General features: G+C 39.6%; 1 protein-coding gene across 2 annotated transcripts in view; it reads right to left on the reverse strand.

Annotated features, from left to right (window-relative positions):
- Nucleotides 1-480: 480 nt before the first annotated feature.
- sorcs1 (sortilin-related VPS10 domain containing receptor 1) overlaps nt 481-13,335 on the reverse strand; it is a 168,018-nt gene continuing 155,163 nt past the window's right edge. For both annotated transcript variants that reach the window (XM_023431397.2, XM_023431396.2), the window contains exons 22-27: nt 12,995-13,107; nt 9,162-9,296; nt 6,135-6,234; nt 5,111-5,216; nt 2,932-3,089; nt 481-1,109 (exon numbers count right to left, since the gene is read on the reverse strand). In XM_023431397.2, coding sequence (XP_023287165.1) covers nt 1,048-1,109; nt 2,932-3,089; nt 5,111-5,216; nt 6,135-6,234; nt 9,162-9,296; nt 12,995-13,107 — 674 coding nt within the window. In that variant the 3' untranslated portion in view covers nt 481-1,047. The remainder of the gene's footprint in view (nt 1,110-2,931; nt 3,090-5,110; nt 5,217-6,134; nt 6,235-9,161; nt 9,297-12,994; nt 13,108-13,335) is intronic.

Raw genomic sequence — 13,335 nt, forward strand, 5'->3', positions numbered from 1 at the left:
GCATCACATCCCCCAAAAAAGCCCTCTTCCATCTCTCTTGGCCTCTTTATCTGTCTCTCTTTCTCACTGCCATGGTCTTTGGATCCTCTTGCAAAGTAGTTCCATCTCACTCCGACTGCCACCTTAAATCTTTGCCTTGTTAATAGTACTCTGCCCTCAGGAGGGATGTGATCTGGGTGCGGCTGGCTACAACGATCGAATACGTTTCTTTGTGGGAAAGTCCTCCCCGTTTTTTTTTCTTCTATCCCCAAAAGGTGTCATGTCTGGTTGTAGTTGTAGTTGGAAGGTGCAGCTTAGCACCTTTTACCATTAAATGGTCTGTTATTCTGAAGCACAAAACATTTTACAAACTGGTATGTAGGTTATCATAAATAGTGCCAGAAGCATTAGATTAACAGCAAGGTTTAAATGAATCCAGAAAACCAAACCCTGTATTTTTGTTAATAAATTAAATGAGATCAGAAAAAAAAAACAGAAATATTTCAGTAAAAAAAGTGTATTGTGCCATAAATCAGCTTTCCAAGAGACAATAGACCAAAAGCTTTGAAGTACCCTATTCATATTTTATAACAGCATTTATGTTTAGTATGACATTTGTTATTAAAATACACAAATTTCTAACATAGACATTCATGATTTACAAAATAAATGTGTAATCCACTTCAATAACATACTTCATAAGTATGAATAAATAATACACTACTGCTGTTAGCTTCATAGAACAGCAAACCAATCTCAGATATATATAAGCAAAATCAAAACATTGTTGCTTATTACATTTTTCCCCCTCGCTAGTTCATGCTGGCATTCCCTCTGGATTATGTATCTGACTCGTATAAATAAATGAAATTCTTAAAATGTTAAATGAATCAGACATAATGTTAAAAGAAAATGAAAAACCTGTACACAGTTTCTTCTGGTTTGATCGGAGCACAGTATGTGTCAGCAGGGTCCAACATGCACAGGTATAAAGCTCAAAACCATTGTTTCCCAAATGGTAAAAAAAAATATCCATGACGCAGCTGGAGTGGTAATCCAGTCCGGAGTTCAGACGATGTATGTGGGGAGTTCTGTGGAGAATTTCACATGTACATGAGGTTTCATACATCCTGAGGGGAAAACAGGAAAGAAACAGACAGAGGTATCAGAGGGTGTTTTGTACTAGAAGCAGAGTAAATCTAGAGACTGGAGTTGGTCTCATTAAAATAGATGATACTTTAAAGCTGCATAAAGTGACAAAACAACATCGGAACCATTATCACATTTTTTCCTATTTACACATCCAGCAGACACAGAGCAATATTAGCATTCCTGTTTTTTTGTCTCTCTCCTTTGGTCCTCATCAGTTTCTGAGAACAATATCTGGTTCTTAAGGCGTTACAAACTCCACTATGTTCACCTGCTAGTTGCTAACTTTGTCTGTCTGCTGTCTGATGCTGAGAAGTAGCATACGGTGCTTTTAGCAGCGCATTTGCACTAAAAACAGCCGCCTGCTGCAGCAGTGAATTAGGCTCCAGAGTCACAGAGCTGAGGGCATCTGCAGAGTCGGTTCCCTGTGGTTTCCTCAATACAAGCAGCTCCATTAACATCACACATACTGAGTGTTTTTGTATAAAATATTTGTTAGTTCAACTTAAAGTGTATTTTGTTAATGAGCCATCTTGAAAGCAGATTATATAACAGGCATGCAAACACATTAACAACAATATGGATTAAGTTTTTGGATGAGAGGAGGGGATGAAGAATGAAAAACAGCTATTAAAAATCCCATATCTGACCCTTTTCCTGTTTGTGCAAGTGTTGATCCATAAGAAGATATATTTGTAGTTTTAAGAACCAAAAACCATCTCAATGTAGTTTTACATCTCCTCTCTCAGGCTTCTCTCTGCAGCTCTAGTAACAACAGGTCGGTGAGCCAATCAGAAGAGAGGAGGCTCTGAGCCTCTCTTCTGATTGGTTGACTGTTTTCTGAATGATCCGGTAAAAAATACAGCAGATTTCAGGTAAAACACTCAGAGAAACCAAATTCTGTGAGGTTGGATGGGGCTTGGCTGAGAGCGGGAACTGCTTTGTTGTGACACAAAGTCACAAAGTTCCAGAAGTCCTGACGGCTGGTTTTAAGGCTCAGTTTCTGAATACAGTATTAATATAGAGCCTAGACCTGCTTTATTAAAAACATTTTAAAAAAAAGGACATGGGCATCTACCTTTATACTATATGGGACCTTTAAAGTGAGAGTGCATACATTTATGATCAGTAGCCACAAGTGCAAATTACAACATGATGCTAAAACATTGTGTGACAGAAGCATAAGCTGTATTCATCAATTTTCACACAAATTTGGGGTTAGAACATATATTATGCCAAACCACTGCAATGAATTATATGAGAATATACAGACAGGTGACTAATGACAGGCATACCCGGAAGAAATGATTGGAGAGATACATCCATATACAGCACAGGGGCTCACTAATTAGTGATATGATATGAATGATATACTACGGCCTTAACAGTCACCAGATCTCGACCCAACTGAGCACCTATGTGTAGTATCGTCCTCCAGAGACTGCTAAAGTGTACTGAAATCAGGGGTCTTGGTGAAACATATCGTTTGTAAGACACTTTAGTCAGGGTTGGTTTCCTTTCATTTGTCACTCATCCGTATTCTCAGGTGATTAAAGAGGAGAATGATGTGTTAATTGTGCTACTTAGAAGCAACTGTACTTTCCATCATACTCATTTTTGTTTAGCTCTCACTCAGCCCCTGACCGGACCATTTCACTTCTGAGAAACACACAACAAAAAGCACAGGATGAGTCTTATGAAACAACAACACTTGAATCCATTGGTATGAAATGAGCAATGGAAAAATAAAAAAAATGAAAATGCCAGCCACAGATAAACTGTCAAACCAGACTGGATATTCACCGATGGGCCGTGAGTTAAACTCTGTGTCCAGAATCTCCAAAGAATGCACCAAGTCCCGCTGTGAGCTGGCCGTGGTCTCTGTTGGATTAGCTGGACTCATCATTTCTTGTTCTTTTTCATTCTGCATCTGCGCATAGACGTTGAGGCCTGGGATCTTCCTTGAGAAAAGATTTACAGTGAGGCAAAGGGATAAAGACAACAGCCTAACTAAAACCAAGACAGCAAGAACACAACAAGGCCTTCTGATGAGACGGTTAAGCACATTAGTACGGTGGCCCTGAGAGCTCAACATACTGCAACTTAAGATAACACATGCGGACAGAAAAAAAAAACACAAGCAAATTCAGAAAACATCTTCATCAGTTTAAGAACAATATGCACTGAAAATGCACACAACACAACCAAATACAGAAAACATGGTGCGAGCGGCACAGATGACAACAGACAATGTGTTTCCAGGGGACACAAAAAAGTGATAGTACTTGTGCTGCGGTTGAAAAGTCAAAATAATCTCCTTTCCGAACCGCTTTTCCTCGACCCCGATGGAAAACGTCATGAGGTTACGGAGGATGTGAAGCAGATTTCAAAAGGACTTAGGAAAAGACACGGTGGTGCAGTCAGAATCTGGCTGCACTTACACTAGGCTTCTTTTTTTTTTTTTAAATCTAACTTTACACTTGCACGATGAATATATGATATGTTGAAAATGACATCATACGAGAGGAATACACAAGAAAAGAAATCAAAAAATATATAGTGATAAAATTATTAAAATAAAATATAATGAAATAATAGTTAAATAGAAATAAGGATCTGAGCAAGACTTCAGAATAAATTATATACAGACATAAGTCTATAGTTTCCTGGCACAGGCGCTCCTGACATTTTTATACATTTTTTCAGTACAGAAAATTAATTCTTAGTGCTTTACACAATGGGAAGGGATTTAGTGAAATGACATTTTTGTATAGTACTATAGTATTTAGTTATGATGATGATATTTCTAACTATAAATTCAATATACCTGTTCTTCATGATGACTGCTAACTGGACAGATCTGAAAGAGTAGAAATGGATTTGGATTTGGATTTATGGATTTGGGCTTCAGTCGATCAGACAAGGATTTCCATCAGTTTTGGATCGTGCCACAAACATTAAAGCAGCTGCTCTGTTGTTTCTACATTTATGTGGGTCTGCCGAGGCGAAACTACAGTAGTGCGTCACTTTGAGTGTTGTCACCGCAAGGAATTGGTGGGACAGCATTTCTCCTTTCCTTTCCTAAAGGAAGGTTGAGTGTTTCCTATGCTAATAGGAGATGAGATAGGAAGCACTGAAGCTCATTTCCCTATCATTTAGAGAAGTGCAGCAGCTCTGATCATGATGCTGCTCAGATACTTCCGGGTCATTTCAATCAGTGAGGAACCTTCTTAAGCACAAAAGGCTTTTTGACCACAGTCCTGTTGTTCAATGCTTTGTGACTTTTGAAGTTAAAAGCATTGAACAATAAATGTGCATGGATGTATTATAATACATCTATGCAAAGTTGGTTCATCACTTTTTTATGTCCCTTGGAAACAACTCTGTTGTCTATGCGCTACTTAAAGCTTGTTTCTCTATGTGGTTGTGTTGTGAGTGTGTTGTCAAATTAACGAAGATGTTTTCTGAATTTGCTTTTGTTTTGTCTATTAAGCTGCAGTGCGTTGAGCTCTCTGGGCCATCGTACATTCGCATGCAAATGCCAAACACAAATACTAAAAGTGATAAGGGTCTGTAAAGCTAAAGTTTTATTCTCTTGCTTGCCAGTAAATCTCTATGACCCTTTGTTCCCTTTTCCTTTGAAACTGTACCTTGGCGAGTAGACATAATTTGACATTTCGGACCGCCTACATTCAAAGGGCTTACTGTCGATAGAGTCTGAAGGCTGACTGACATTTCTTTCGCAAAGAATGACCTGACAAAAGAATTTCCACCAGGATCCCCACAGATGTGCCAGGGAAAATCCGACGCTCTACCGAGGAGCCGGCGTAGACGTTTGACAGGCAGCTATCAACCTTCTCTTTAGCCTTGCAGACAGCTTTTGTTTTCTGAGCTTTCAGGATGCTTCGACACCTTTCACCACCTCCTTATCACGTACACCGTGACGACTTTATAGACATGAGACATTTCATGAACACTTTACCTCTTGAATTTGTAGATGACAAACACGGCTAAACCCACAACCACTACTGATAGCAGCATTAGCATGGCAGAGCCACTGTGGTTCTCGCTGGTGTCCACTAGGGGCGCTGCAGAGACAGGAAGAGAAGAGCCGCAGAGGCTGAGCAAACGCAACAACACAACCCTGTATTTGCACCCAGCTGAATCATGCAGTGAGCAGTGAACAGGATCATTCACGCCTGTGTAAATCATAGATGAATCATTATTAATATACAGTAGTATGTACTTCTCTTACTCTTTATCTTATAAGCCCCTTTAGGACAGTAGCAGCATCCCCAATAGGAAGAGGCACGCATACTTGTAACGATGCTCACTCTCTGAATGTCTCTGTGTAGCTACATGATGGGAGCCAATCAGACACAGAGATGTGGTTATTATTAGTTGACTGGGGCAGCAAAAATAATAAAAATATACCTGACTGTCCACTAGGTCTCCTGATAGTCAGCATACTTTTAATTTCTGTCCCACTCACTACAGGAAGTACAAAGGTACGAAAGCAGACAAAGGCCGTACTTGAAATTTTTTTTTTTTATCCCGTTATCTCGAGATAACAAAGCTCATTATCCCGACATACCGAGACGTTATCAGGAGAAAATGATTTTGACTGAACCTCAAACACTAAGTCGCGAGTAACACTCCCCCTTAGCAACAATCCTTAGTAACTCCTTCGTGCGTTGATCCTGACATTTTCATTTTACAGCACTAGAGGGTGCCATCTGCATGCTGGCTTGGCACATCAGATCTCTGATTAACAAAGTGATTATAATGAGAAAACAAGCTTTTATAACAGGTAACTATCTCGTTATATCAGGATAACAAGACATTGTTTTTCTCCTGATAATATCTCGTTATCTCTGGATAACAAGCTTCGTTATCTTCAGATTACAGGATTAAAAAAATATTTGCGAGTATGTCCTTTCTTGGCTTCCGTACTAAAGGCCCTTCTGGGCAGAACGAAACATACACAAGGAGATGCATGTGTTTACCTGCTGATAGGTGTGCTGCATACACAGTGACTTGGACCCCTGGTCGCAGCGTGAACTGGACAAGGTTTTGATTCAAGGCGCTGAGCAAAACCTCAGAGAGCTGTTGGGAAACACAGGGAGACACAATATAGTTTCATTTTGTACAAATAAAACAAAACAAAATGTAAGTACTGAGAAAGGTCATCGTCAAGATCATCAAACCTCTCGGACAGTCTCATCTATCTTTGCTTCTGACTCGTCATTTATTAACTGACATTTCAGAGCAAATTAGTTCCTAGTCCTGATCAATCTTTTCACACATTCCTCCAATTTTTTTAATGTCAGACTGAAAAATAATTGAGTCTAAATATCACTTGCCCTTGACAGCCCTTCTGAAAGTTCTGGTGTACATGTATGCCTGGTCAGTTTGTGAATGAGGGTGGGCAAGAAATAGAAGTAAATCATAAAAAAAAAAAAGAAAAAAGGAAAAAGAAAAAAGATAAGCAAAAGTTACAGAGGTGCTTCCCAATCTGGGAACCGGGACCCCTCCAGCAAATTGCAAAATAAATCTGAGAGGTCAAGAGATGATGACCAAGATAGGAAAGATGAGGGGAAAAAAACATATTTGTGTTGTTGCACAAAATTGTGGCTGTGACTCTTGTCTCTTGGGGGCAACAGAACAAGCTGAAAACACTGACATATTTTCACCTTATATAAATAATATGGCGAGTGTGTTTGCAAACTACTTACACACCCGGCATTCATTTAAATTCATGTCTGACCACAGGAAGAATGTAAGTCCAATAGTCACTCTCCATTTAGCTCTATTTTGGGAACCACCGACTCCTGAGAAAGATCTTTAGCTGCTGCTGCTGCAGTACGTTCACCAGCTAGTCGCTAACTTTGTCTGCCTGCCCTTTGGTGCTGCGCAGGTCTCACACAGCAGCGTCTAAAAGCTTTTTCATTGTTGCAGCTTTATACCAAGTTGATGAGAGCTGTGTGTGCAGGTCAAAAAGCCGAAACAGTGAGCTTAAAACCACCACAAGGCTTATTCACTCTGACAGGAAGCAGAGAGATGGGTGAAAGTGCGTTATTTGATTCAGTATTAAAATATTGATCAGTGCAGCTTTAAGTTGTAAACTGGAATTACTGCCTCCGCCACTCAAACTAATTTCAGATTACATCCCTGTTTATCCAGAGTTATATAAAATATGAACCACTTGTGTGAAATATTGTTATAATCGCTGTGTGGAGTCTTGAGTAATTGCTAAAAAAGGGTTTTTGTGAGGTCACACTGGCCTTGACCTCTGACCTTTGACCAACAAAATCTTATCAGTTCATCCTTGAGTCCAAGTGAATGTTTGTGCCAAGTTCCGTTGCTGAGATATTGTGTCCACGAGAATGGGAAGGACGGACAACCCAAAAGAAAAGTTGTCACATGTACAGTAGACTTTCATTAACACTGACTGAAGGAGATTTCAAGTAGATTGCATCATAATATTGACCTTAGAATTGAACCGACGCCACTCAGATACACTTTAAAACTGTACTTTGTAAAGGTAGTATTTACTGCAGGGCTGTTGTACTGAATTGCATTATTTTCTGAGCGTCCATGACCCAAAACAAAAAACCTCCGTGCCTCAACCCACAACCCCATCTGAGCTTTCCTGTTTATGTAAGAGTCTTTGTCTGGAGGACCTTTCCCCCGCGATGCATAATGCATACCATGCAGCCTCACTTGATCTCTGTTTTTCAGGCTGGCAAGTAACCTTATGCACTACTGAGAACATCTAACTTTGATATAAATCAGGCAGATTACCCTGACCTGAAGGTAAACTATAGAAAGCCAGAGTCCAATCTCATTCGCGCTCAATCGTAGATTCTTTCATTCACGCAATTATCAATCTCTCTCCTGAGGTTTTAATCCTTAAACACAATCTTAAAGGGGAAAGGTGCCTCTTTTTAAGTGACAGTCCAATATCATAAAACTGTTTCTCTATTTAATGTGCGCACATGAAACAAGCACATATGGAGCTGAAGACACAGAACTAAACAAAATCCTCAGTTTTATTTCTGCAGATCCCACTTCTAGCTCTGCGGAGGCTTCATTTATCTTATCTGCCTCATTTGCCAAATTAATTGTGATATGAGTAATTTCTTTAGTCCTTCATTCCCTCCTTTATATTTCTTAACAGTTTAAATTTAGACCATGCTATGACTAATTACTTTTTCCCAATGTATACCAGGGTCAGTAAATCTATTATACATTCTAATAAGTAGAGCACACTCTGCACTTTTAAGATGCCAACCTTGAATGAAGATTTATCACTGGCTTGGAGGGGAGAGGATCTTTCCAGGCGATCAACCAGGTGTGAGCGGGGAGGGAAAGAGGAAAATCAAATTGATTTCCTTCCCAGTTTCCCTCTCTAGACACGCCGGTGGAATTCTTCCCACCGAGAGCAGATCCAACATTATTATCAGTCATTATCTGTTACGTGAGGCTCAGAGCTAATTCGGTCCATTTTGATACGCCAGTGATTTAGTGAGCTGATCAACCATGACAATTCCTTTGTCTGGCTTTTAGGGCTCTAGACTCGAGCCCCACCCCCCGCCGCCCCCAACACCTCAACACCCCACAGGATGTGACTTGAGGGAGTTTAAAAGTCATTCCCCCTGATAACTTGTTAATACTTGTCAAGGCTTATTGATGAGTCTATTGCAAAGACTCCTCAGGCATGTTCTAGAATTAGACCCATGGAAAAAAAATGGACATGCTTCAGTGGATCAATACTGACATCTGCTGGAGGATGGAGGAACTTGAATTTGGGATTATTTTTCAGGGAGCAATTACTGGACAAACTGGTGCCAGAAAAAAAAAAAAAAATATCAGCCATGACTCACGAAGCAGACAAAAGCAAACAATGCTTCAAACTTGTGCATGGTGTTATGGTCAAATCCGTCCACCTACACAAACACTGTCCAGGGCAAAAGGAGTGACTCTTGCGTACACGTTAGCAGACAAAGCAGCAGTTGCTGTTGTTGTTTCACCTGATCTAAATGAGCAGAGCTCTTCTCTGGTTTCCCCTCCGTTAGCTGTTTGTCAGGTAGGAGGAAAAACTCCGCTGCAGTGGGTAAACCTGGGAGGACGGTGACCAGAAGCTGATCCTCTCTCACGCCTGTAGCCTGGAGGGGAACAAGAGGGAAAGAATGTTAAAAGAGTGTTTGATAGAAGGCGTCCCCTGGTTCAGGCTAGGCTGGCCACAGAGCCTCAACACTGACATCTGCAAAAGCTGACGCTGAACGCTTGCTTGATCCAGAACCAGACCACGGTTTCTGATTTAAATCAGTATTTAGTGTTCTTCTTGTACTGCTGCTTGTATTTAGACAACAAAAGAAGAGTCATTCTGTTTTATGTGGGGTTATTTGTTGGCTGGGAGCAGTTGGGAGGCAACCAGCAGAAACTACAGGAGGCATGTTTCCCAAAATGTCAAACTACTCCTTTAAATGAAAAAATAAATAAATAAATAAATAAAGTTTAATTTATATAATTAAATATCTCTTAACAGTCTTCTTACTGATTACCAACTAAAATCCAGACAAAGCTCTAAGTTAATGTTTATAACAAAATGTCCATATTCTCATTTGAGTTGTCTTCAATTATTAACACACTCTCAAAGAAATATAACTTTACAAGCAGCAGCATCATACAAGCTGCCCTATTTTATTAGGGTTGGTTGTTGAGATTGTATGCAGCAAAAATATTAATCAATAAATCTATGATTTTATTTACAATTCTCCTAAAGACACGAGAACTAATTATTTGCCACATACAGTAAGTATGTAGACGGTTAAGACATTATTAATACAGCCATTCACTGCAACGCAGTGCTACTTACACAGCATTAGTAATTTTTGTATTATGCTTCCAATATTATGAGAATCACAGATAATCACTCTGTAAATCAATATAGTGACTTTCTGTCAGATAAGATATACATTCATATATTAATACTTACAAATCCTCATTTACCAGTCACACACTCACCTGAGGGATACAAGCTCAGTCTGACTTGTTCCCCCAGACTTTATATAGTTGTGTATATGTATGTATCACCATGGTAACCTAATCTAAAAAATAGTACGATAAAAATATAAAACTGACACAAATATGTACACTTTACAATGAACAAATAAAGATAAAATTACTGCCACAATTACAAAATTTTGACAGATTGATATAAATGTATTTTATATATTATATATAAGATTTTACATTTTTGGGAGGTTGGACCGACCTCTGACTTACTGTCCTTACATTACTCCAAACCTTCGCCCTTGTCTATGTTACTGACTATCTATAAAGCGAGTATGTAGCAAGTATGAGAGTTACATGATTTTTTTCCTACATAATGCAGTTCCAAAGTACGTACAGTAAATAAATAAACGCAGTAAATTCTCAAATAGTTACTGGGAACCTTTATTCACCTTTATTTTATTCTACACAGGCCTGAAATGTATGATTTCCACTGTTCTCAAGTTAATGCAAACTCATAATGCCTTCCTTATTCACCTATTGTTAAATTCAGTGTTATAAATATATAGAATATATTATGTATATCTCCACAGACACACACTAATGCCCTCAGAATAGCAAGAGCTGTCTCAGGCATTCCACTTTTAACCCAAACAATGTAAAGTTATCATCATCAATGAACTCAACACTTCCTCCAGAATGTTCACGTTAAAAATATTAAATGCTACATCTTGCAGCAGTCCCTCAAACACATGCTTTTAATGTAAAAAAAAAAAGCACCAGGTAGAGTGACAAGTCGATATATACTATATATACTATACTAGTCGAGTACTACACGAGTACTACACTGATATACATGTACATGAAACCAAAGATACAAGATACAAGCAGCTCCGATGGTAAGAAATGATGTGCACTTCCTGTCTCCTAAGTGGGCGTGGTCGTGATTGCTTTTTCATGTCAAAACACAACAATACAACAATACAACGCTAGCTCCAGTTTGAATTTACGTCTGCTTTTGCCGCTCGTTTTCACCTGCTAGCTTATATCTGATCAACCCAGCACAAGATCATACCAGTCTAATACTCTCTGTTTCACTTCCAACAACAGTTCAATAATAATAACAATAATGGTATTATTAAACAAAGAAATACAAGTTTCATTTCAGTTTTAACTTTTAATTCATGGTTGCACACATCTAAACTTCTGCGGTTGGAAAGCGTCTGCAGCACTACTGCGGTGAAACCAGAACCAGAACCGACAGAGAGAAGAGAGATCCGTGTTGCTGAGACGGAGACAGGTCTCCAATAAAGTTCATTTTCTCCTGAGCTGCCTGAAAAATGCCATTTTGATGTCAGAATGCTCAGGAGATAATTGATCGAATATTTATTCTGGTGACTATGGGGGTGGAAAGAATCAAAATGTGTGATCACGTTCACTTCTTCCGTCGGGGTGAACAGACTCAGACCTGCTGCTGGTCTCCTAAAGGGGGCGGGGAGGTGGAGAAACCCCACGTGGCACAGATATACAGGAAATGATTGTAAGTGCGCCGTCTCCTTTCTCAACTGTCTCTGTTAAGACTGAATTAACCATGTGTGCTGCTGTAAAAGTCCAACCCCCATTGGTAAGAACATGTGGCTGTTATGAATGCTGGCATTTATATGAGAATTTGGCTGCAGAATGCTAATAGTTAAATGAGCAAAGCAGTTTAAATGTGTTTGGCCCTGCTTTAGGAAAACAGAACCTGTACCACAGGTTTCCTTACCTAGAACAGTATTTTGCACATTTGTGAAGAGTAATGCAGCATGAGTGAAAAAAAAAATACTGAAGGTCAGGTGCACAGTTTCCTTTTACACATAGATAACCTGCAAAATGTCACTTTAAGAGATGTAAAATGACTTCCACCCAATCTACGAGGGGTGAGCTTGTATGTGTTTATGCCCATTGGCCCATCGTCTCATAACCTGTCCATGCACCATAGTATCACATAGGCACTATTCGGACACTTTATTTACAGCATTATGTAGCGGGGATTTGATTCATGTTGCTGTTGCTACTCTGTGCAACAAATAGAGACCATGAATATTTTCACCGATTCCTAGAAGAGCCCTGGTTCTTGTTTCAGTTCTTGCTTGGCTTTGCTGCAGTGAATGTTGTGAATGAGAATGTTTTAAGCTATCACGTCATATTTTCATCTGAACGTTTTTTTTTGGGGGGGGGTTTCTTTCATCTTCTACCTTCCAGCCTGGGGTTGTCATGGAAAAAAATGATATCAATAACAAATAACAAAGTGGACATGGTGTATTTTTGGCATCAGTTTTGATTTTGCACGATAAAAAAGTGTGAAAATATGATGCAAGGCTCAGACCGCTTCTTCCTCAGAAAAGAAACGAATTGACATTCTGAGGACGCTGTAGAAAAACCACTAAACTAATGGGACAAAATCTCTACCTGACATGCCATGTGTGGATTTGAATTATATCTTACACTTGACAGGTCAAAGCACTCCACTCCAAGCGTCCCCTTCAGGTGAGCGCCGAACACACATAAGGCACATACTGACATTTATTTTTCTGTACACTTCAACATCCACAACCTCATTACTGTACGGCCCTGAACTCGCAGGCTGTGTGCAAGCCGCTGAAATCAGCATGCTCTTGAACTATATTTTCCTCCCTCTTCTCCCTCTTGCCTTGTCATTTATCATCATAAAAGTCAGATTTATGTCTCCCAAGCCTCAGGGAGGTCACGCTGCACTCATGCACCTTCAGAGGTCCAGTCAAGCGGTGACAGTATTTACCAGAGTAAAGCAACGGTTTCAATGAAAAAAGGAGTGAGAGAGCTTTACCTGGATCAGAGAGTTCTTGATGACTCGGCTCACATCGAGCCTCCATTCTGCGACGTCAGGGTTGTGGTCGTCGAGGTTTGATGAAAAGGCGAGCAGATGAGATCGGAAATATTCTGCAGAGGGGTAAAATGCGCGTGAGGTGCTTTTACTTTACGTCATTAAATACAGAGTTCAGCCTCTAGATTGAACTCATGCAGACCAAAATCCACCTCATCTTTCACCATGTTTTTTTAAGAGTCCAGTTTATTATATTTGTAGTTTTTCATTTCAGCAGAGTAAATGTTAAGATCTGGGGAAACAGCAATATTGGTGCAGTGTAGTACGAGAGGTCAGACCATCAG

This window comes from Seriola lalandi, unplaced genomic scaffold (genome assembly GCF_002814215.2).
Source record: "Seriola lalandi dorsalis isolate HSWRI2012SDOR001 ecotype SW California unplaced genomic scaffold, Sedor1 jcf7180002054921, whole genome shotgun sequence".
Lineage (NCBI taxonomy): Eukaryota > Metazoa > Chordata > Actinopteri > Carangiformes > Carangidae > Seriola > Seriola lalandi.